At 56.0% G+C, this 21,718-nt stretch overlaps 2 protein-coding genes across 2 annotated transcripts in view; one reads left to right on the forward strand and one right to left on the reverse strand.

Moving 5' to 3' along the window:
* Positions 1-2,937: 2,937 nt before the first annotated feature.
* Positions 2,938-17,409, forward strand: BRPF3 (bromodomain and PHD finger containing 3). Its single transcript, XM_026053207.1, has 12 exons — positions 2,938-4,325; positions 5,010-5,166; positions 6,467-6,598; positions 7,814-7,942; positions 8,319-8,631; positions 10,062-10,307; positions 10,967-11,422; positions 11,786-11,879; positions 13,195-13,292; positions 14,464-14,561; positions 15,132-15,286; positions 17,146-17,409. The coding sequence occupies exons 1-12, from the start codon at positions 2,938-2,940 to the stop codon at positions 17,327-17,329; spliced, it is 3,450 nt and encodes a 1,149-aa protein (XP_025908992.1). The 3' UTR covers positions 17,330-17,409.
* A 3,561-nt stretch (positions 17,410-20,970) lies between these two features.
* Positions 20,971-21,718, reverse strand: part of TBC1D22B (TBC1 domain family member 22B) — a 14,148-nt gene continuing 13,400 nt past the window's right edge. The window contains exon 13 of the mRNA XM_026053234.1: positions 20,971-21,301. Coding sequence (XP_025909019.1) covers positions 21,173-21,301 — 129 coding nt within the window. The 3' untranslated portion in view covers positions 20,971-21,172. The remainder of the gene's footprint in view (positions 21,302-21,718) is intronic.

Consider the following 21,718-nt stretch of genomic DNA (forward strand, 5'->3'; position numbering starts at 1 on the left):
CGGCGGCGGGGGCGCTGGAGCGAGCGGCGCCCCGGGAGGGGAAGGGGGGGGAGGGGGCCGCGAAGCGGCACCGCGGCCGGAGCGGCGGCAGCGCCATGAGGAGGCGTCGCTGAGGAGGCGGCGGCGGGAGCTGGCGCGGACGGAGCCGACATCTTGTGCCCTCCCCTCCCGCTGCCGGCTGGGTGAGCCCGTCCGCCCTGAGGGGGAGGGGAGGGGGGGCGGAAAGACACAGCAGCATTTGGGGGGGGGAAAAAAAAAAGCCCCCCCACAAAAAAGAAAGAAAAACAGCCCAAAGGAGGCGGCGGCAGCGGGGAGCCGGCACTGCGGCGGCCAGGTAAAGCACTGAGCGGGACGCCCTTCCTCAGGGGGTCTCTCCTCCCTCGCGCACTCGTGCCGGGGTCGCGCGAAGGTGACCGGGCGGGAGGGAAGGAGCGGGGGACGCGCGGGGTGCGGGCCGTGCTGTGCTCCCCAGCCCGCCCTCTGCGCACCGGCACTGCGGGARCGGCCCTTGGCCCCCGCGCGGCCGGAGAGGGCGGGCGGCCGCGGACAGSGAACGGACAGCTCCGTGTCAAGCGCCCCCCCCCCCTTTGCCGCCATCTTGCTCCCCCCTCCTCACGGCCGTCCGAGTGTCCCGCCCACCTTCTCCCACGCGATTGGCCCAGGCTGCGCCGAGGGAGCCCTCACCTTTATGCCTTGGGGGGGCGGCATTGATTTGCGATTGGTGCTGGAGCCGGGATGGACGGCGGGAAGAGCCAATAGGGGCGCGGCTCTGGCTGCGCGCCTTGTCGCGCTGCGGTGCTCCGCCCACACTGGGCTTGGGGACGTTTTTCGCTCTGCGGGAGGCTGAGGGCGGGCGCCGCTSACCGCGCGGCCCCGGGCCGCCTCTGTGCGCCGGGATCCCGCCGTGTCCCGGCCCGGGTCGCAGGCCGCTGTATGGGTGGGGGGTCCCAGCAGGGTTGCACAGTGCCGCTCCCTTGGGAGGCGCTCCCAGCTAGCAGCGCGTCCCTCGGCGCTGCTCGCCCTGGCGCGGCTCCTGTCGCGTCCCCGAAGCCCGAGCTTGCAGAGCCGCCCGTTGCCGGTGGGAGCCCGAGCTCCGGTGGGAGCCCCTGCCCCGGGCTGCTCGGACAGCGGAGGCTTTTCACTAGTCCCAATATCCGGACGCTGGCAGCTTCTTTCGGGGAACTCTTGGTCCCTTTTTAAGCATTCCAATCCCCCGGGGTCGGGCTTGTTTCATTGGTCGCCCTTGGAACCTGCAGGCACAGGTGGAAAAGCTGCTGCTCCAAGAGGGCCCTGAGCCCTTCCCGCCTCATCCCGGGAGGAGGAAGGAGGCTCTGGAGCACGGAGCCTCCCGCACTCGCCTCTTGCTCAGCGCTCGGCTCGTGCTTCGCTTTTCCAGAAGGCCGTAGGAGTGATACTTGGGGTTGTCTCACATTGATTGCCTCATTCTCCATGTCTTTTTTGCACTTATTTTCTTTGCTTATATCACCGTGAACTTTAAGAGAAGTTGTTTCTCACTGTGGTTCTGTTGCTGTTTTGTTTGCTGAACACTCCTTTTTCCTGTCGGTTGATGGCAGGAGCGCAGCAGGATTCTCTGCAAGCTCGTACACAAGTGGCTTGTTCACCTCCTAATACAGGGGACAAGGGAAAATCCCAATCTCTATTTGCCCAGTGTTTGGCCCCTGAAATTGCACTGTGCCCACAAGCTCCATACATATGGGACTGCTAATGGAAACCTGGGACTTTTTTCCATGGGTGCAAAGGAGCGTTTGGGAGATTTCCCCAAAAGTCCTGGGTGCGGGTGGCCGGCCCTTCCCGCACATGCTGCGGCGCAGCAGATAAGCCCCAGGCTCGCTTATCTGCCCGTGCAGATTTTGCACTCGCTTACCCCTTTCTCCTCAGGCTGTTTCTTCCCCAGCACCTCTTTTTCCGTCTTTCCTGTTCCCATCCCTGACGCTTTCTCCGTCCCTGCTCCCCGGTGTCCTCTCTGCTTGCCCTCTGTGCTGCTCTGGCCCCATCCCGGGCTGCSCGCCGCGTTTCCTTCTTCCCTCCTGCTCACCCGCCTGCCTCCCGCTTTGCTCGGCACCTCCTTAACGTGGGGCGGCCGGGCTGCGGTTATCAGGGCTGGCCGGGGCGCTGGGTGGGCGCTCTGGGTGGATACAGCCGCTCCGTTCCTGGGACTGCTCCGGCCGGGAGCCGTCTGGCTGCTTTCTGTGCGCGGAGCCGGCTCGGGTGCCGGGACACAGTGTTCCAGGGGAGCCAGTGCAGAGCCAGAGCCAGTAAGTCCATCCTGGATCTATGTTGCTTGTTCCCAGCTCCATCCCTAAGAAAGTGACACTGGAGAACAGATTTCCTTGCAGCTGCAGCTCTGCTGCTCTGGGAATTTCATACATCTGTGGCATGGGAAAGGAAGGGGTAGCAGTGGCAGCTGTCACATGCGAAGCGGTGCTCAGCGAGGCTAGGGCAGTTTGCTTGCATGGAGTTCGGGTCCCACCCCCCTGAAAAAAATTGGGAATTACCTGCCCTAAGGCAGGAACCGCGCTTTCCTGGAGCTCTGGAAGGCATCCAGCACATCGTGTGTGCTGCAGAGAATGAAAGGAGTAGTCCCAGCTGGAAAAAAACGGGAAAATCCTTTCACCTGTGTGAACTCATGTGCAGGCAGCGCGGGCGGGTGGAATAAGCGTTACTTGATTTTTCCAGGGATGAAGTTTTGCTGGGACAAAGTTGTGGTGGAGCCGCTTCCATGCGGGAGGGTGAAGGCGTGTGGGCAGGCGCGGGGCAGCCGCGGTCGGGGCCGGACRCTGCGGGGCGGTGGCAGCGGTAGCTCCCGTGCGTCCCTGCGTCGCAGTGCGGTCTTGGGCGGCTCCCGCGCATCCCCGCTCCGCAATGTGGCCTCACGCCACGCTCTGCCCTTGCTCACAGGGCCTCCGTGCGGCTGCCATGAGGAAGCCCCGGAGGAGGCCGCGGCTGCGCGCGGAGCAGGGGCGCTCGCCCTCGCCCTACGGCCTCCCCTGCTCCCCGGCGCGTGAGACGCTCACGTACGCCCAGGCGCAGCGCATGGTGGAGGTGGACATCGACGGGCGGCTCCATCGCATCAGCATCTACGATCCCTTGAAGATCATCACCGAGGATGAGCTGACTGCCCAGGACATCACGGAGTGCAACAGCAACAAGGAAAACAGCGAGCAGCCCCTTTTCCCTTCCAAATCAAARAAGACACCTTCGAAAGGCAAGAAGAAGGAGTCGTGCTCCAAACATGCTCCAGGGACATCTTTACATTTACCCCAGCCCAACTTCCGTGTCGTGGACTCCTTCAGCCAGCCAGAAGCCCTGGCTCTCCCCGCTGCCTACTACCGGTACATCGAGAAGCCCTCCGAGGACCTCGATGTGGAGGTGGAGTATGACATGGACGAGGAGGACCTGGCGTGGCTAGAGATGGTCAATGAGAAGAGGAGAGATGATGGCTACGGGACAGTTTCTGCTGACACTTTTGAGCTGCTGGTGGATCGGCTGGAGAAGGAGTCGTACCTGGAGAGCCGCAGCAGCGGCGCCCAGCAGTCCCTCATCGACGAGGACGCCTTCTGCTGCGTCTGCATGGAYGACGAGTGTCACAACAGCAACGTCATCCTGTTCTGCGACATCTGCAACTTGGCTGTTCACCAGGAGTGTTACGGCGTGCCCTACATCCCCGAGGGGCAGTGGCTTTGCCGCTGCTGCTTGCAGTCCCCTTCTCGCCCCGTGGATTGTGTCCTTTGTCCCAACAAAGGGGGAGCCTTCAAGCAGACCAGCGATGGGCGCTGGGCACACGTGGTTTGCGCCATCTGGATCCCGGAGGTCTGCTTTGCAAACACCGTGTTCCTGGAGCCCATCGAAGGCATCAGCAACATYCCCCCTGCTCGCTGGAAGCTCACGTGCTACATCTGCAAGCAGAAAGGCATGGGAGCCGCCATCCAGTGTCACAAGGTGAACTGTTACACTGCCTTCCATGTCACCTGTGCCCAGCGGGCTGGGCTCTTCATGAAGATTGAACCCATGCGAGAGACCAGCATCAATGGCACGACGTTCACGGTGCGCAAAACCGCCTACTGTGAGAGCCACTCCCCACCCGGGACCAAGGCGAGAAAAAGGTCTCCGGGTGCTGCCGGTGATGGGGAGGAGGACATTGTGAAAGAGGACAGAGGGGGAGAAGCCAAGTCTGGCCCTCCCAAAGGCTCCCTGAAAAAGAATAAAGTGAAATTGAAGCAGAAAATCAAAAGGGAGCCTGGTGATGTGGCTGGTGCGCGTTCGTGTTTGCCCATGGTGACAGTCACGCAGATCCCATCGTACAGGTGAGTGCTGTGGGTGCAACGCGCGTTCGAGGTCTCAGGCCCTCTCAGTGTTGAACTGGCCCATTGGAACACTCTCTTCATGCAGAACGTAGCAATAACCACATTCAAAACGTGCCCTACAGATCCCTTCAGATCCAGGCTTCTTCCCTGTGAGTGTCCGTGGCACTGGGGTCTCCCTGCTTTCCTTAGGAGCATTCCCAAGCCACAGAATAACATAAAACCCGGCCTCTGGAGGACTGAACTTTCAGGTTCTGCCCTTAGGTCCCTGATGTGTTGCCAGCGCTTCAGCAGCTCCGCCTTGGCAAGCAATCTAATGAGAGGGCTGAAGTAGATGCCGTGTTATTCCTGGCTTCCTGTCTAGTTAGATTTGCCAGACTCTAGTTTAGTAATATCAGTCTAAAATAACCCCCCCACTACATTTCTTGGCGATTAAATTGGCTCTGGAAGGTGGATGGGAGACTTCGTCTGGGCTGGAACCGATGTTTGGAGCTGCTGCTGGAATGGTGACATGCTGTGTAAGGTCAGGGCATGTGCAGCAGCCCTGGGTTGCTCCAGGCCGGCGCTGATTACACATGTAGGTCAGCGTGTGCATCATTCCAGTGTGGAAACCCGGCTGTGCCCCCAGGGTGCCCCCGAGCCTGCGGCCTTGCCCTTTGCCCCACGGCATCTCCTTGTTTTCTCCAGGCTGAACAAAATCTGCAGCGGCCTCCCTCTGCAGAGGAAGAACCAGTTCATGCAGAGGCTGCACAACTACTGGCTGCTGAAGCGCCAGGCGAGGAAYGGGGTGCCCCTCATCCGCCGCCTGCACTCGCACCTGCAGTCCCAGAGGACCGCGGAGCAGGTGGGACGGGGGATCCTTGTGCCCCCGGGGGGATGCGCTCGGTGCTTCAGTCTTCTTTGGGCTTCCTCTCGGTTTGTGCGTTGCCCGCGCTGTCGTGTGGTGGCCCGTGGTGGCCAATGTCCATCGTGCCACCAGCACTGGTGTTCATGAGCCAGCAGGTAGGAGTTTTCTCCCTGAGTCAGAACACCTGGGGTTTTAGAAGGGTGTGATGGTCCAGTGCTGGACCCATCTCCTGGTGAATCATAAAACCACATTCCTCACTAGTGATTAAAGATTCCCCTCCTCAAGAAAGTGGGCGTTAGCTGCAGAGCCGTGGCCAAATTCCAGTTTAGGTCATTCTTCCTGCAGCTTGGATTTCTGACCCAAGCACATTCATATGGATGTTTATATCCAAGCCTCAGCTCTACTTTTCTTCCTCTTCTGAGCTGGCGTCCAGGTCGCTCACTGCACTGCGCCTGGAAGTAGTTCTCTCTGCCCTGTAACTTAATTTTTTAATAGATATTGGGCCTGTTGTTCACATGTATTTTTGCTGTCAGAGGAATTTGTGGGCTTTGAGGTTTACATGAAGACTTCTCTGGAGGATTAATAAAAAATAATTTCCTGCTCCTCAGTCTGGAGCTTGGGGAAGTACAGAATTTTCCTGGTGTGTTAAGTTGGGAACTTAACCGTTGAAAAGTTCCTAAAAACAAATCATATGAACCACCAAAACTGGGGAGCAGCTGTCCTATATTAGCAATCATGAGGAAGCAGATACACTTCAGGTGTAACCTCAGGACCATTTGAAAAGCTACAGCCTTGGGAGAGGAAGGATATTTAATGTTGTGAAGCCACCAAACTCTGGCTTGGAAAGTGTGAGCTCATCTCCCAGCATTGGCTCTTACTTTGTTTCATCGCATCTTTGTGGCTCAATTTCCTATTCATTACACAGAAGATAACTTTTCTCCCGTACTTTTGCTTGCCTTTTTATTGTCAAGTCCTTGGACTGACTCATCTTTGCACAGTAACTCGGGAAAAGAATTTCCAGCCTCTGTAGATGTGGAAGCAGTGAGTGTGAGTGAGCGCCGCCAAAGTATGTTTGCAGGGCACAGCTGCAGCATGGGCCGGGGCATCACAGATAGCCTTTTTGGATGTTAATGCTATTATTAACAGCTTAAACTCAACCAGYTCTGTAGGAGGGAGGGAACACGGTCTAAACAGAAGTATAGAAGAAGACTCAGAGCTGCGTGTGGGGGAATCACCTAGAGAGGAGACACAGAGGCAGGGATGGTTTTTTGTCTAATGCCGCTGTTATGTGTTGCAGAAGGAGCAAGATGAGAAGACCAGTGCGGTGAAGGAAGAGCTGAAGTACTGGCAGAAGCTGCGGCATGACTTGGAGCGGGCCCGGTTGCTCATTGAGCTGATCCGGAAGAGGGAGAAGCTCAAACGGGAGCAGGTAGGTAGTTTGGTTGTCAAGCTGCTGYGCTTGGCTTCAGCTCCATGCACCCTGTTCTGCAGGAGGCAGAGGAAGAGCACAGCAGTTCTTCTTAAACCTCCTGCTCTGGTCCTAGACTTCTGGCCATGGAGAGCAGCTTGACTCGTGCAACCTCAGCACGTAGCCTGGGTGCCACCCTGTGCCGTGTGCTCTGGGTGCCCCTGCTTGAGCAGGGGGGTTGGACTAGGTGATCTCTAGAGGTCCCTTCCAACCTCAACTGTTCTGTGGATCCCCTAGTAGCCTGGCCAGTGRCTTGCATTGCTCCATCTCTGCCCTCAGAGCCAGTGTTGGGCTGTGAAGGATTGCCAGAGGCGTAACTAACTGAATGCTCATCCTGACCTGCAACACCACTTCTCATCCTGGCCTGGACCAGGTGTTTTGCAGAGAAGAACCTAGATCGCCTTTTAAGGTTTATTGCAGGCGTTTTGTAGCCACCACCCCAGAGAGGTCTAGATCATAGGTCTACTCGTCATTTCTAAAGCTAAGAGCTCCTGTGATTTGCCTTTCTACTGCCTTTTCCTGAGAAGAAACAGCTTTCAGACAGAGATCGCCTACTCAATTTTCCAGTTTCTTCTTTGACCCCTATTCCGTTCTTCAGCGTTGCACCAGTTGCATCATGCTTAGCAGCTTTGTCCACTGAGGGCCCCTCTTAGCCTGTATCTGGATGGACGGAGCAGCCACGTCTGTCCTGCGTTGCACACGTGTCTTCAAGGGCAGCTTTGTGAAGGCCTCGCTTAGCCTGTGCCCAGCAAGCTGGGGTGCAGGTTAGGCCTGGGCGCGTGTCCTCAGGCACCAGCCCTTGCTCTGCTCTGGGCCTCTCTGTAAGGAGCAGGACAGCAGGGTCCTGGCCCATCTAGATGCTGCGCTTTGGTTGCCAGAAGGGGCCTCCAGCTCTTCCTGTGGTTCTCTTTGTGCCAGCACTGATGGGCAAAATCACCTGGCCCTGGTTTTACAGCAGGGGCTCAGTGCTGCTTGCTATTGAAGAGGTTTAATGACACAGGAATAATAAGACCAAAGAAATGAAGGTGCTAAAGGAGAAATACAGCTCTCTATACTATTCATAACATAAGCTTTCCACCAGTGTCCAGAGCTGGTGTGTTGATTGAGGAGGGCCTGGGAGGGCCTTGTGTACGTTGTTCTCAATAACGTTGTTGCTTGCCGTTTCCCTGCTCGCAGGTGAAGGTTCAGCAGGCTGCCATGGAGCTCCATCTGACCCCTTTCAATGTCCTTCTGCGCACAACGCTGGACCTGCTGCAGGAGAAGGATGCTGCCCAGATCTTTGCCGAGCCCGTTAACCTGAATGAGGCAAGTCCCTTTCCTAGAAGTGTCTAATGGGCTGGAGATGAGGTATGGCTGGGCAGCAGCTCACATCCTGTCCTACCCGTGGAAGCCCAAACCACCTTGTCCCAAGCTGCTGGTGGACTAAAGAGTGTCTCAAAGAGGACTCCCAATGTGGGTATCCTTCCAGGCCCAAACRGTGGTGTTTTCTGGAAGCTTCAGCGCGTCTCAGACAAGTAGTGTTTTGCCGAGGCAGGATGTGTCTGGTTTGACTGGGTGACACAGAAAACAACTGCTGGCACTGCCCCTGGCAGGTGGACAGGGCGTTGAGACTGCTTATGATGGATGCACTCTAGTTGGCTAGTAAATGGTTTTTGTAATTGTACAGGTTTTATATGTTTAGGTTCCAGATTACCTGGAATTCATTTCCAACCCAATGGATTTTTCCACCATGAGGCGGAAGCTGGAGTCCCACCTGTACCGAACGTTGGATGAGTTTGAGGAAGACTTTAACCTTATAGTTACCAACTGCATGAGGTATAATGCTAAAGACACCATTTTCCACCGAGCAGCTGTCCGACTCCGAGACCTCGGAGGAGCGATTTTGCGTCACGCACGGCGGCAGGCCGAAAGCATTGGCTTTGACACTGATGTGGGGATTCACCTGCCCGAGTCACCCAAAACCAAGGACTTTTACCGCTTTTCTTGGGAGGATGGTGAGTGCTCATTAAGCTTCGTTTTCGGCCTAGGAAGGGGCAGGTCACAACCGTGTTCTTCGTTTTGGCCACGTTACTCAGCCTGCCTGAAAATGGTAGCCGTCATTCAACACAGGAGTTTTTTTCCTATCCATCTACTTGCCAAAGCACACATTTAACTCCTTGGTAGGCTCAGAGAGCAGGATTTCAGGTGAGCCCAGTGCTCAGAGCTGGATGCAGCTTTCGGAAGATCCCAGCTCCTCTGTYCCCCGCTCTGAGCGCTCTGCCTGTCGCGCGGGGAGAGGATGGCTGCTGAGCTCCCTCGGCAAATCCAACCTCCACGTTAATGTCCAAGTGCGAGCGAAAGCTGCTGCAAAGCTGCTCCAGACTGTGGGTGTTGATGTGTGAAAAAGGACCAGGTATCCCTTGCGAACTGTGTGTTCCCATTGTGCCCTTTGGAGTCGAGGGAAGTTCCTGCTGTCTGGTGAGGAATGGAGGCAAGGAAAGATTAAGCCCCAGTTTGAGGGAATTACTGGTATAACTGGATACTGGATTCTGTTCTCCCGTGTCTCTATTCCAGTGCTTTTATCACAGGATCAAGCATTTGCTGTTTGCTTTGTGCCGTGGTTGCGATACAAACTTGGTGTTTTAGAGAACAATGTGCAGGTGAATTRGTGCTGCTTACCTTGTGCTTGGCTATTGACCCGCAGTGGGGTCCGTGACTGCTGGTTTAAGAGGGTGCAAAGCAAAGTTTATTTCATTGCAAAGCAAAGTTGATAAGTTAGCATTTGTTGGTGGTGGTTCGTTACAGAGCCAACCCTCAAGGGCTGGATAGGACTGCGTTTTCCATCTCAGTTTTTTTATTTTCCTTGATTACAACTGTGGCAAACAAGCAGAGAGACCTGAATGGGAAAAGTGCCTAGATTTCACCCCTTTTCTAGGATTGCGCCTGAAAGGCAGAACCTTTCCGGGTAGGCGACACCAGGGCAGGGTGCCAAGGCACTGAGGTGGCTGCAAGACGGGGGACGGGAGGGATTTTGTAGGGCCCGGCACCCTGCCCCTTTGTAGGGCCCGTGGGGTCTGTGGTGGGCTGCGATGGCTGCCTCCGCTACCTGTCCTGCTCCGGTGGGTGCTGATCTTTCAGAATGGCAGACGTGGTGGTTTTTTGGCCACCCTCCCGTTTCATCATCTGACTCAGTAGCTTAGTGCGGCGACGAAATGGGTTTCTTCTAAGAACCCGTGCTGGGAGCTGGATCATGCAGGGTGCACACTAAGTCACAGCTGCTTTGGCCCCATGGAGGGATGTCCAAACTCTAAGGTTAAATGTTCCTCAGCACCATCATTGAGGACATYGTTGGGAAGGGGCATGGGTCACTGGGAATTCTCCCGGGGGGCAGTCTTGCTTCCTGCTGCYAGCTCCGCGGTCACTGTCGCCATCTCTTCTGCTGCAGTGGATAACATCCTGGTGCCCGAGAACCGGGCCCACCTCTCCTTGGAGGTGCAGCTGAAGGAGCTGCTGGAGAAGCTGGAYGTGGTGAGCAGCATGCGCTCCAGCGGCGCCCGCACGCGCCGCGTCCGCCTCCTGAGGCGCGAGATCAACTCCCTGCGCCAGAAGCTGGCCCAGCAGCAGAGCCAGGGCCTGCCCCACGGCAAGGGGCAAGAGGGCCCGGATGAAGCATCGAGGGAAGGGGAGAGAGGTGAGAYGTTGCGGGAGGACTTGAGGGCTTGTGGAGGCCGTCTCAGTGGTCGCATCTCTCCTTTGCGCTCCAAGGTGCCAAAGGAACGTGAGCTCAAGAGCTTAAGTCTTGTTTCCAGCTCTATCAGATGACTTAATGCGTAGTGCTGTGCCTGCCTGCTGTCTGCCCTTAAGGGAGAGCAGGATGTCAATGCCTGTTCCCAAGAACTGCCCAAAGAAGGGCTGCTCTGCAGGTGGCATCCAGGGGGTTCCAGTGCCACTGCCACCTCTGTAGTGGGTCTCAGGATGGCAGGGGTGCTGGCTTGGTCCCATGTCTGGAGGAAATTGAGGGGCTTTTCTGAGAGGCTTGGGTCGGCAAGAGCAGCAGAGGGAGAGAAGCTAAAGCGCAGAGCCTTCCTCCTCTTACACTCACAGGGTTYCCCACAAAGGTCGAGTTACAGGGGCAGCCGGGCCTTCCTGTGGGTTCTTTTTCCTCTGCTGTTAGGAAGGGTACAGAGAGCGACTGCAGATCGYGGAGACAGATGCCAGTTTTGGGGTGAGGAAAGGCCGTGTTAGCGGCCTGGCAGTTGGCACGGGCTGCTTCCTGAGTCGGTGGCCTTGCGCAGAAATGGAAATCACACTTCCTAAAATGTTCATGCAGATGCCCTCTTCCTTTGGCAGATGAGGCCAGGCTGCGGCATCCTCCCACCCTGGAGCCCACRGGCCCCGTGCCCTCGCTTTCGGAGCTGGATTCCCTGCAGGAGCCTCCGATGCTGAAGCCCATCCACGAGAGCGGGTCCTTGGGTGTGCCGCCCAAGCGGGTGGTGGCGGACGGGGAGCTCTTCGACAGGGCGACGCTGCAGCGGGAGAGCCAGGCCTTCCAGCGGCTGCTCAGCGACAACGGCCTCAACGGGCTGGCCCTGCCCGACGCGGCCGCTGGGCCCCCGTTCAGCGGCGTTGGCCGCCGGACGTCCGTCCTGTTCAAGAAAGCCAAGAACGGCGTGAAGCTGCAGAGGGGCCTCGAGGGCTCCCTGGAGAATGGCGAGGAGGCCGCGCGCCCCGCGCGGAAGCGGCCGCGGAGCGGGAGCTGCAGTGAGAGCGACGGCGAGAGGTCGCCCGGGCGGGCGGCACGCGCAGGTTCGTGGCCTTACTCCTTTCTCTGCCCTGGGCAGCTGCTGCATGGGTGGCTGTGGGGTGCAAATCACGAGGCTGCGTAAAGCTCGACCCAGCTGCTCTAACCAAAGCGCCCAATTAAGTGTCTCTGTGGAGTCTGACCACAGCCTCCGCCCTGGGGAACGGATGGAGTCAGTGGGAGAACTGAGTAGATCCCTTTTCCGATTGACTCTTGGCTCTACGGCTCTTGGAGTCATAAGCAAGACTGAAACAGCTGAGCTCATGTGGCCTCAGCTCRTTCGCCCGGGCAGTGCAGCACGGGCAGGGAGCTTGGGTGTCCTGTGCASAACGGGATCAGTAACGGGCTCTGTTTTTCCTCCACAGCAGGAGTGACCAATGGTTTTGGGAAGCACCTGGAAAGCGGCTCCGACTCGGAGGGCGGCCCCGGCCTGGGCGCCGGGCCGGTGCTGGATGCACACGGGTAAGCGCTCCCAGCACACTGCTCCTGGGGTTAATCTCCCTTTCTCTATAATCCACCCTTAAAACCCACCTCACACTGTCACTCATTTGGTGTGCCAGCTTCAGAGATAAAAAGCTTCTCAGGCTCCGTCCTTTCCTCTTAGGCTGCTGGTCCCAAAGCAGCGCTTGGTTTTTCAAACAAATGTTTTACACTTCACACACTCTTTGATTCCTGTAAGACCTGACACTTGCAAGGGTGTCTGGACACTTAAATCACGAGGTTCCCCGTGCGTAGCCGTCCTCAAGAGCTAATTTAAGGCTAATTGCTTTGTTACAATTACACTGCAGCAGGTTGCATCCCAGGAGCACTTTTTACGTGAAAACTTCACAATACCGAGTGATCCTGAATGTTACCTCTCGGAAGATGTTYATAGTTCTGCAGCTAAGCTGTGCTTAGCTGTTCAGTGGGGACGTGTTGTGAGCTGCGGTGTGTCACTCCTTACCTGACTACAGAGGGTCCCGTTTGCTGCAGCTTTCYCATATGTCAGAAAGGGAGGCGAATCTGCGCTCGCAGCGGGGCGGGCGGTTGTTGGCTGATGTTTGTGAAGTACTCGGTAGATGAGAAGTGGCCTGTAAGTGCTAGTAGCGATTGCAAGCAGTTCACACAGCAAAACTTATATGGGAACTGTGACACCCACTAAACCAGGAATTAAAACAAGCCCATTCTCAGGGATAACTTAGGCTATTTGGAAGCAGATCTGTCTACTGCCTTTTCTCTACTTTTTCTTTGTTAACAGCAAATTTCCTCTGAATGGACTGGTTACTAGGAGAGCCTAAATAAAAAATACCGCTAAGTATTAGCAAGTCAAAACCCAGCATGGCTCGAGATGGAGAGGATCTGTTCTCTGAAGTGTTGATAGCAATGAAATAAAAGGATGTTCAGGACTACCTGATACATTAAAGTGGCGTTAGAGGGCTGCTCGTTTGGCTTTCGGAGCCTCTGCGCAGCCGGGTGAGCTCCTGCTCATCCAGAGCTTCGCTGCGGCAGCTCTTTGGCCCAGGATCTTTGATGCTTTTACCCTCCTGTTTTTAGGTGGGTTTTCATTAAACCCATTTCATTGCTCCTGGAGGAAGCAGGACGATGTCCAGTGCACTTGCATCAGCACAGACGCACTGATAATGTTTTGCTCAAGCATCCAATGTTTTTTTCATTGAGAAAGGAGACCCAGAGATGGGTCAGTTTGGTAATTTTCTGGTATTCAGACAGCGGGGGAACCCGTTTGTTGGCTGTGTTTTCCAGCCTAACATATTTTCCCTTTTCCCCTTCTCTCTGACAGTGGCTTGATGCCGCCCAAGCGAAGCCGAGGGAAACCAGCCCTGACTCGGGTGCCCTTCTTGGAAGGTGTCAACGGCAGCTCCGATTATGGCAGCTCAGGTGAGGAAGCTGCTGGGGGAGCTCCTGCTTCGGCCTCGCGCTGCCACAGGGCTCACGTCACTAACCTGGGCAAGCAGATCCTGGTGCTTCTGTTCTGCAGGAGCTGCCACGACTGCAGGATCAGGCTGGTGAACTGCCCCTGGCACTCACCGGCTTCCTTACAAAGTCAGGTTGTTGCATGAAGGGTGTTTCTTCCTTTCACTCCTGCTGGTCGCCTGTGCCTTGAAGGCGCCTGTTGTCTTCTCAGATGGGTTTGAGACTAGTTCTTTGTAATGACACCGCATTGAAACCAGCAAATCATAGTTATAAGAGGGGTCTTATGTGGCTCGCCTGACCACGTGCTCGCCTGGTCCAGGTAGGGCTATTGCAGGGTCCCRCTGCGGGCGCGGAAATCAGGATCCAGCTCTGCCCGTCTGCACGGCTCCTATCGCCCTGGCATCCACTGCTGCTATAAAACTCACCTTAATGAGGACTTGTCCTTTTCCAGGGCCGGGAGCTACCAGACGTGAATAGTTATTCATTCCTGAATAGGCATTTTGCAACACTTTTATATTGYGGGAAAAAAAAGAGAGAGAACTAATAAGAGTTTTGTGCACAGGAGCTAACTATTTCCCAAAGGGATCAAACACCCCCAAAATATGTGACATGAGAGCAGTCTGGTTATTTGTATTTAGGAGGAATTCAGGAACCCTGTGGACAGTGGTCCAAATGAGTCTCAGCTATGGCTTTGTCAGCTCCACCAAGGATGGATCTGGCTTGCTGGAGCCTAATGGCATCCCTTGCATGACCTGGCTGCTTTCTGTGGTGTAGAAGCCCTTCACACCAGAACCGAATCTGATGACTATTTCCATTTTAAAGAATTCACCCTAGCAGCACATGCACACACTGGCTTTGCTGGACCCCTGAACTGGGAGCCTGTGACTTTATCTTAGTATAAACCATGACTGTCCTGGCAAAGTGTAAGAAAGGCTGGGCTCTCAGCATGGCAGGGTAAGTGCCACCRCACGTGAGCGCACCGGCTTTCTGCATGTGCTGCTTCTTTCATCACCTGCGTGGGCAGACACAAGTGCAACATACAGTTACAAACAAGCGGCTTTTCGTGGTGRTCTGGCTCTTAGTTGCTGCTGGGACTGGTGCTCAGACCCTCTCTTGTCTCCTTGTGACCCCTTAGGCAGGACTCTCCTGATGTCCTTCGAGAGTCAAGCCAAGCTGGAGCCCTTGGAGCTCGTGTGGGCCAAGTGCCGTGGTTATCCCTCCTACCCTGCCTTGGTGAGTTCTCTCCGGTGCTTTTCAATGTGCAGCTTGTGAGCTGGACCTCCTGCCATCTCCTCTCCGTGCAATTTCTGCATGGCTGCAGCCACCCCCTTAAGAGCTTTGTGGTTGGCTTTGCTAGGGTGGGCAGAGCCTGTGAGCACCCCAAAAGCGCCGGGCTACGATTCCCAGTGCCAGCCCCTGCCCAGGCCGAGCAGCTGCTCCAGGGCTGGTGGCTGCACCCTGCCTGGCGCCAGCTGCCCCCATCGCCACTCCCAAAGCACCCATTCCACTCCAGGGGCAGCCTGGAGCCGAGCGGTGCCGTGCAAGGCAGCGGCGTGCGGGACTCGCGCGGAATCTCGTTTGTGTCCTTTCCTTTTTGAGATCAGGTTCTTGGCTTCCTCAAAGTGTTGCCAGTGCCGTGAGGGCAAGAAAACATTCTAAAAAGAGCYTCCCGAAATGGAGCGGGCCATTTCCCGAGCCAGCCCGAGTGCTCTTCATGGCAAAGACTGCGTGAAGAGGAAAGATGAACCCGCTGCACTGTTCTCGTAGAAGCCGTGCTGACGTTTCCTTCCCCCCTGTCACTAGATAATCGACCCCAAGATGCCGCGGGAGGGTCTGCTGCACAACGGTGTTCCCATCCCCGTGCCCCCCGCGGAGGTGCTGAAGCTGGGCGAGCAGAGGCAGACGGAGGCCGCCGAGAAGCTCTTCCTTGTCCTCTTCTTCGACAATAAGAGAACCTGGTGAGCGGGAGGGAGGTTGCAGCTGTGGCAGAGAAGGAAGATTTGGCAAAACCTTCGGTATCTGGGAGCATGCAGGGATAAGTGTTATGTGCCATTTAAATCGGGGCTTTAAATATGCAGCAGAGCGTAACCAAGGAAGGCAGTTGGCTTTTCCCTGGCCCAAGAGCAGGGTGTCTGAATGCCCCCCTTGCACCATGACCTTCGTTACGCACCCGGGCTCGTGTCACAGAATCACAGAATCTTCAAGGTTGGAAGGGWCCTCTAGAGATCATCTAGTCCAACCTTCCTGCTCAAGCAGGCACACCTAGAGCATGTGGCACAGGGTGGCATCCAGGCGGGTTTTGAAGACCTCCAGAGTAGGAGACTCCACAACCTCCCTGGGCAGCCTGTTCCACTGCTCTGTTACCCTCACGAGGAAAGAAGGTCCTCCTCACCTGGAGACGGAACTTCTTATGCTCCAGCTTATGGCCATTACCCCTCGTCCTATCACTGGCCACCAACGAGAAGAGCTTGTCCCCTTCCTCCCTGCATTCTCCCTTCCTGAACTTATACATGTTAATCATATCCCCTCTCAGCCTTCTCTTCTCCATAGAAAACAGGCCCAACTCAGTCTCTCCTCATAYGAGAGATGTTCCATTCCCTTAGTCATCTTAGTTGCTCTCCACTGGACCYTCTCTAGGGGCTCCACGTCCCTCTTATACTGAGGAGCCCAGAACTGCCCCCAGTACTCCGGGTGCGGCCTCACCAGAGCTGAGTAGAGGGGCAGAATCACCTCCCTTGACCTGCTGGCAACAACTTCCTGATGCAGGCCAGGATCCCATTGGCCTTCTTGGCCACGAGGGCACACTGCTCACTCATGGTTAACTTGGTGTCAACCAGGACTCCCAGGTCCCTCTCYGTGGAGCTGCTTTGCAGCAGGTCGAGCCCTAATCTGTACTGATGCCTGGGGTTATTCCTCCCCAGGTGCAGGACCCTGCACTTTAGCGACTGCACTTTGCGTCGCTGCAAAATACTGAGGCATGTGAAGAACCAACTTCATACTTAAAATCTGCAGTAAGTTAGAGCCTGTTAAAGCAGAAGCAGGATGAGTAGCGAGTTCTGCTGTTGCAGAAGAGAGTCACTGAAATCTCCARGGTAGCCTTGTCGAAACAGGACGTTTCTTCCATGTTTAGAACCAAACCTGCAGCCTGATTTTTTGGAAGCGCTGAGTACCAGCATTTTTAAAATCAGGCTTTTAGGGGTCTTTCCGCTTTGCTTGGCCGCTGCTGAAGCCGGGATGTGGGTGGGTGGTGCTTTCTTAARCAGCTGCTTCTTAAATCACTGGCTGCAATTTGTGGGACGCTGACTTCCCAGGAAGTCGGAATGTGCTTCCCGGTGCTGCATCTGGGTCCTGCCGACTTCCGTGAAGCCGCAGAAGCAGCAGCAGAGCTTGCTTGGCACAGAAAAAACTTCTTTCCCGCAGGGTTGCTCCTGGTTGTCCCGCTCGGTGGGACGCAGCTCTTTCCCCTCACGCTCCTCAGRGTCCTGCGAGGCTCCAGGAGGCCGCAGAGTGGCTGGTGCAGGCCAGCGTTCGGGCTGTGCGTGTTGGCTTGCTGTTGGAGCGCTGCTTTGGTGTGCTCAGATGCCGGCGTTGAAGCATCTGCAGCACCAGCGTGGGGCGTTAATGATAAAGCACRAACTCTGGGGGCTGGTGTAGCTCGAACTCAACGCTAAAGGGGAAAGGTGGCAGAGTTGGAGGCCTTGGCCGTGTCCTGGGGRCACTGGTGTGGGGCACAGGTGTGGGGCGCTTGTGCTGCCCTCCTGTGCTGCCCTCCTGCCCGCTGCCGGTGCTGACGCTCGCGCTCTGCTTTGCCCTGCAGGCAGTGGCTGCCGCGCGACAAGGTCTTCCCGCTCGGGGCCGATGACACCGTGGACAAGCTGAAGATGCTGGAAGGCCGCAAGAGCAGCATCCGCAAGTCCGTGCAGGTGGCCTACGACCGCGCCATGGTTCACCTGAGCCGCGTGCGGGGTGATCACCCCTTCGTCCCCTCCAGCTACCTGTAGGGGACAGGGTCGTTCGCGCTTCCATGGGGCTCCTCGAGACACCCGTTTATGTGCCAAAAAGCCAAACCTGCCCAGCGCCCTCCGGAGTGCGAGCAGCCTGAGAGCTGKCAGCATTGGGGCCGGCCCGACCCCGCAGCCAGGAGCCAGATGGTAGGAAGAGCGTGGSGGGGAGGCGGGGCGCAGCTTCTGCGCCCTCCCCGGCCTCCTCCGGGCGGATTCGGTCATTCCCGGGAGCCCGGGGACCAAAGCAGGATCCTCTAGCGAATTTCCACCYGGATTTTTCTCGTGCCAAATTCACCCTGACCGTCACAGGCCTTTTGCTTCTCACTTTGTTTTGACCGCTCGGGACTGCTGGCTCTCCCATGCTGGGACCAGCAGCAGCCTTCCCCTGTGCCCGCACGCATCTGCGCCTGCATAGAAGCTTTAAATAGGAACATGGCATTTTTCTCTTCCTTTCTTTTGTGTGTGCGCCCGCGTACGTCCTAGAAACTGCTTTGCTCTTTCAGCACTCTTTCAGCATTCGACTCCTGCCTTCTGTGACTCGTTCTAGGCACGTTTCATGTCTCAGTCCAGCGCAGTATTGAGCCGAAGCAAAGGGACCGCTGTCACCTGTCGGGCCCCAGCACTAGCTCTGCGGCGCTCGAGCCACTCGCGGGCGCCGAGGTTGAGCAGGGCCGGAGGGAGATGTGTCCCTGGCGTCGTCCCTGTGCCCACCTGGCGTCGAGCCCCTCGTCCTGCCTCCCGCTGTGTCTCTTGTGCCGTGTGGCGCTGGCGCTTTGGGGTGCAAGGTGAACATGGAGCAGAGCACATGACCCCCTGCCTTTCTGTCCCCTCCTGCACATGCTCCTCCCTTCCCCGGTGCTGCAAAAACCAGCGACACCTCATGGGGGGAACGTGGTGACAAAAGCTTTGCTACCAGCCAAGGACTCTGAGTTTCTCTGCTGTCAAGTCTCCCTTTTATTTTTTCCATTTGCTTTTCTCCTTTTTAAGAACCAAAGGTGCAGAGCAAGATTGTAGATTGAATATCATCATTTCGCTTTTGAACTCAGTATATTTTTATTATTTTAACTTTTTCATACTAAAGAGAATGTTGGGGGGGGTCAAAACAATAATAATAATTAATAAGAATGACTAGTTGGGGAGTAATCACTGCCATTTCTACTTGGTCTACTTTTTTAAAATACCACTTGTTATACATTGGGGCATGGATCCACACTTCAAGGAGAAACCTTGTAACATATCAACATGGGACATAGGATTTTGTAAAAAAATAATAGTGATGATGCCTCTGTGCGTGGCTAGGGAAGGCCATTGTGTACATAGTTGTAAAAATATTGTTCTAAATTATTTAGACCGATTGTCCCCATTCTTGAAGTCCTCGGTTGTGTTGCTGGGTCTTTTATATGCCCACGGTGTAATTTATTTAATGGAACATACACTTCTCTGGGGGTAGCTCAGCTGTGGACTCGTGACCTGTGTATATGTTTTAAGATCTCGGGATTTGGAATATTTTTGGTTTTTTGTTCTTATTATTTTTTTAATGACATTTTGGATTCGAATGGGCTCCTATCCTGCTGTTGCTACGGGACCTAAGCGTCATGTCAGTCTGCTGTAAAGCACAGATCGCTCTATTTATTGTAGAAAGTGAGTTTATTTGCTTTCTAGAATTGTTTATATCAGAGGGTATAAGAGAGGTAATTAAAAAGAAAAAAAGATCTATGCTTGTAAAGAAAGAAAGAAAAAAAAAAAGCTAATTTTACCTACTATAACCTGACTGTCTGAGACTATATTTTCTCTCTGAGAAATAAATGTTTTAATGTTTAAAAAAAAAAACCAAAAGAAGGAAAGCAGCGGCCGCGGTGGTGTCGTGTGAGGGCCAGGAATCTCCCTTGCCCTGTATTCCCCCTCTAAACCTCAAGAGTAGCCTCACTTCCCCTTGGGCTTTGGGCTGGAGCTTTCCTGCCTCTCCTGGTGCTTCCAGCGGTGGGTACCCTGTGTCCGGTAGGAATGTGGCCAGTGACAGGATGGAAAACAGATAGAAAATGGCAAAACTCCCCTGCAGAAGTGCCCTGAGGCAGGAGAATGATTAGATGGAAATCAAGCCCCTGTCCCCCGCCCTCACAGAGCCTGGGCACTAAGTGCAGGTAATTAAAGCTCCTCCATTAATTACAGTTGCTCTGCTCCATTGGCCATTCACTAGCATTGCAGAAGGGGGCAGAGTTGGAGCGGGTCAACCCTTCCCTGGGAGGCTGCAGGGAGCAGGAGGAGCAGCCCTAGAGCAGCCCCAGCTGCCGGGCGGGGAGGAAGGCTCATGCTGCTCCTCGCCTCGCCCACAAGCTTTCCTTTCACGGAGGCAGGTAAAGTGCAAAACAGAAAAGGGGCTTCAGGTGTGAGGGGCAGGAAAGCCGAGACAGGGCTCGGCCAAGGCCTCGGGAGGGGCTGAGCGGGTCCCCCCTCCCAGCCCGTGAAGCTTCTGGCCAACGCAAGTCAGGGCTTGGCGGGGTTGTTGTCTTCGCTCTTTAATTAGTCATGTTAAAGTACTGAGCACCAGGTCCCCCTCGAAGCAAACAATAAAAGGCACACACAGAAAAGAACGTAAAAGGCCAAACGGCCAAGAAAAACTAAGGCTGGCTTTGACTGGCGCTTCCCGGAGCCGGTGCTCGGAGCGGGGTTGGCAACGGTGCTGGGCTGGGGAGGAGCAAGGGAAGCAGGGGGAGCAGGAGCCGCCCCAGCCTGTGGCAGCGGCTGGGATCCCCCCGAAGCAACTGGCCCCTCGGCACATCCGTGGTTGGAGTTAAAGGCAGAAGGGGAAGAGGGGAGGCCCGGGGGGCCCTGGGCATGAGGGGCCAGGTCGGGGACGGTGCCTCCGCTAGCCGCTCGCTGCGGCTCGGAGCACCCGAGGGGCTGGGGACAGCAGCTTTGGAGCCGGCGGTGTCTCGGCTTGGCCCTCAAACCTCAACCCCCACATTTGTGACAAGGGCAATGTGGGGAGAAGATGCTTGGGCAGAAAGAGCTGCAGCTCAGAGGGCTCCAAGGCCCAGCGCCAGGCGGCTGGCACCAGCACAGGAAGGAGGGGCGAACAAGGGATGCACGTTATAAATATAAAATCGTATCTGCTACAAACAGAAGACGTATATTGTACATCTTTGACCCATATACACAAGAACACCATATACACAGAACACCTCGGGGGAGCAGAGGCCAACGGGGCGGCCCCCACATGAAGAGTCYAGTGAAGCTGCCGCGTGTCGCTCCAGGCCCCAGCTCCCGGCGGGATCCCCGCACCGGGACGCGGAGGCGCCTGCAAAGTGCGCGGGGCTGCGGGAGCCAAGCTCGGCTGGCAGCAGCAGCGCGCCCCGCTGCCCTGCGGGGAAGGGGCCGGGCAGGTCTCCAATAAGGCATCTTCCATGGGGAGGTGGATGGAAGGGGGGCCGGCGGGGCACTGTGGGCACCTCCACGGCTCCGCTAGCAGCTGCACAGGAACGTCCCTCAGGGGCAAGGCGGCCACAGTGGCACGAGTCAGCCGAGAGAGGTGTCATCCTTGGCTCAGTTTCTTGGTTAAGCTGCTCCATGTGTCTCCCCCCCAGGCCCTCTCCAGCTTCTGGTTCCGGCCCCTGGCACGGCAGGAAATACTGACAGTCGGTGGAGTGGCACATCCAGGTGCATGGAGTGGCAGCCAGGCACACGCAAGAGTTAAGACAAGAGTTGATGGGAGCTTTGTACAGCGAGGAGCGGCTCGCAGCCGGAGTGTCCGAGGACGTGGAGGACAAAATGCCACAGTGATCAGATAGGGCCAGGACGARAGGTGGGCGCAGGGAAGAGGAGCAAGTCGAGTCCTGGCACCTACCGCCGGTAATGATTGGGGGCATCTGCAAACATGTACTTGAGTCGGTAAGCTTCAGCGAGCAGGAGTCCAATCTCCTCGTTGCCCCAGTGGATGGTCGGGAGGTTTTGTAAGAGCATGAGAAGGCCCTGAAAGAGCGGCAGGTGCTTGGGAGGCGCTCGGAGGCTCAGTGCACCTCCAACCCAGGCTCAACAATTATTTGGGAGCAGAGATCCCGAGACTGGAAGATTCRAGATGGGCCCTGACTGCACTGACACTGGACTTGGGTCCAGGGCAATCCCCTCCCCTCTTCCCTAAGGGAATCATAGAATCATAGAATGTCCAAGGTTGGAAGGGACCTCAGAGGTCATCTAGTCCAACCCCCCCGGCACACGCAGGGTCACCTAGAGCACGTGGCACAAGGCTGCATCCAAGTGGGTTTTAAAGATCTCCAAAGAAGGAGACTCCACAACCTCCCTGGGCAGCCTGTKCCAGGGCTCTGGCACCCTCACTGTCAAAAAGTGTTTTCTCAAGTTCCTGTGGAACTTTTGGTGCCTCAGCTTGTG

This window comes from Nothoprocta perdicaria, unplaced genomic scaffold (genome assembly GCF_003342845.1).
Source record: "Nothoprocta perdicaria isolate Ctin4 unplaced genomic scaffold, notPer1 scaffold_97, whole genome shotgun sequence".
NCBI lineage: Eukaryota > Metazoa > Chordata > Aves > Tinamiformes > Tinamidae > Nothoprocta > Nothoprocta perdicaria.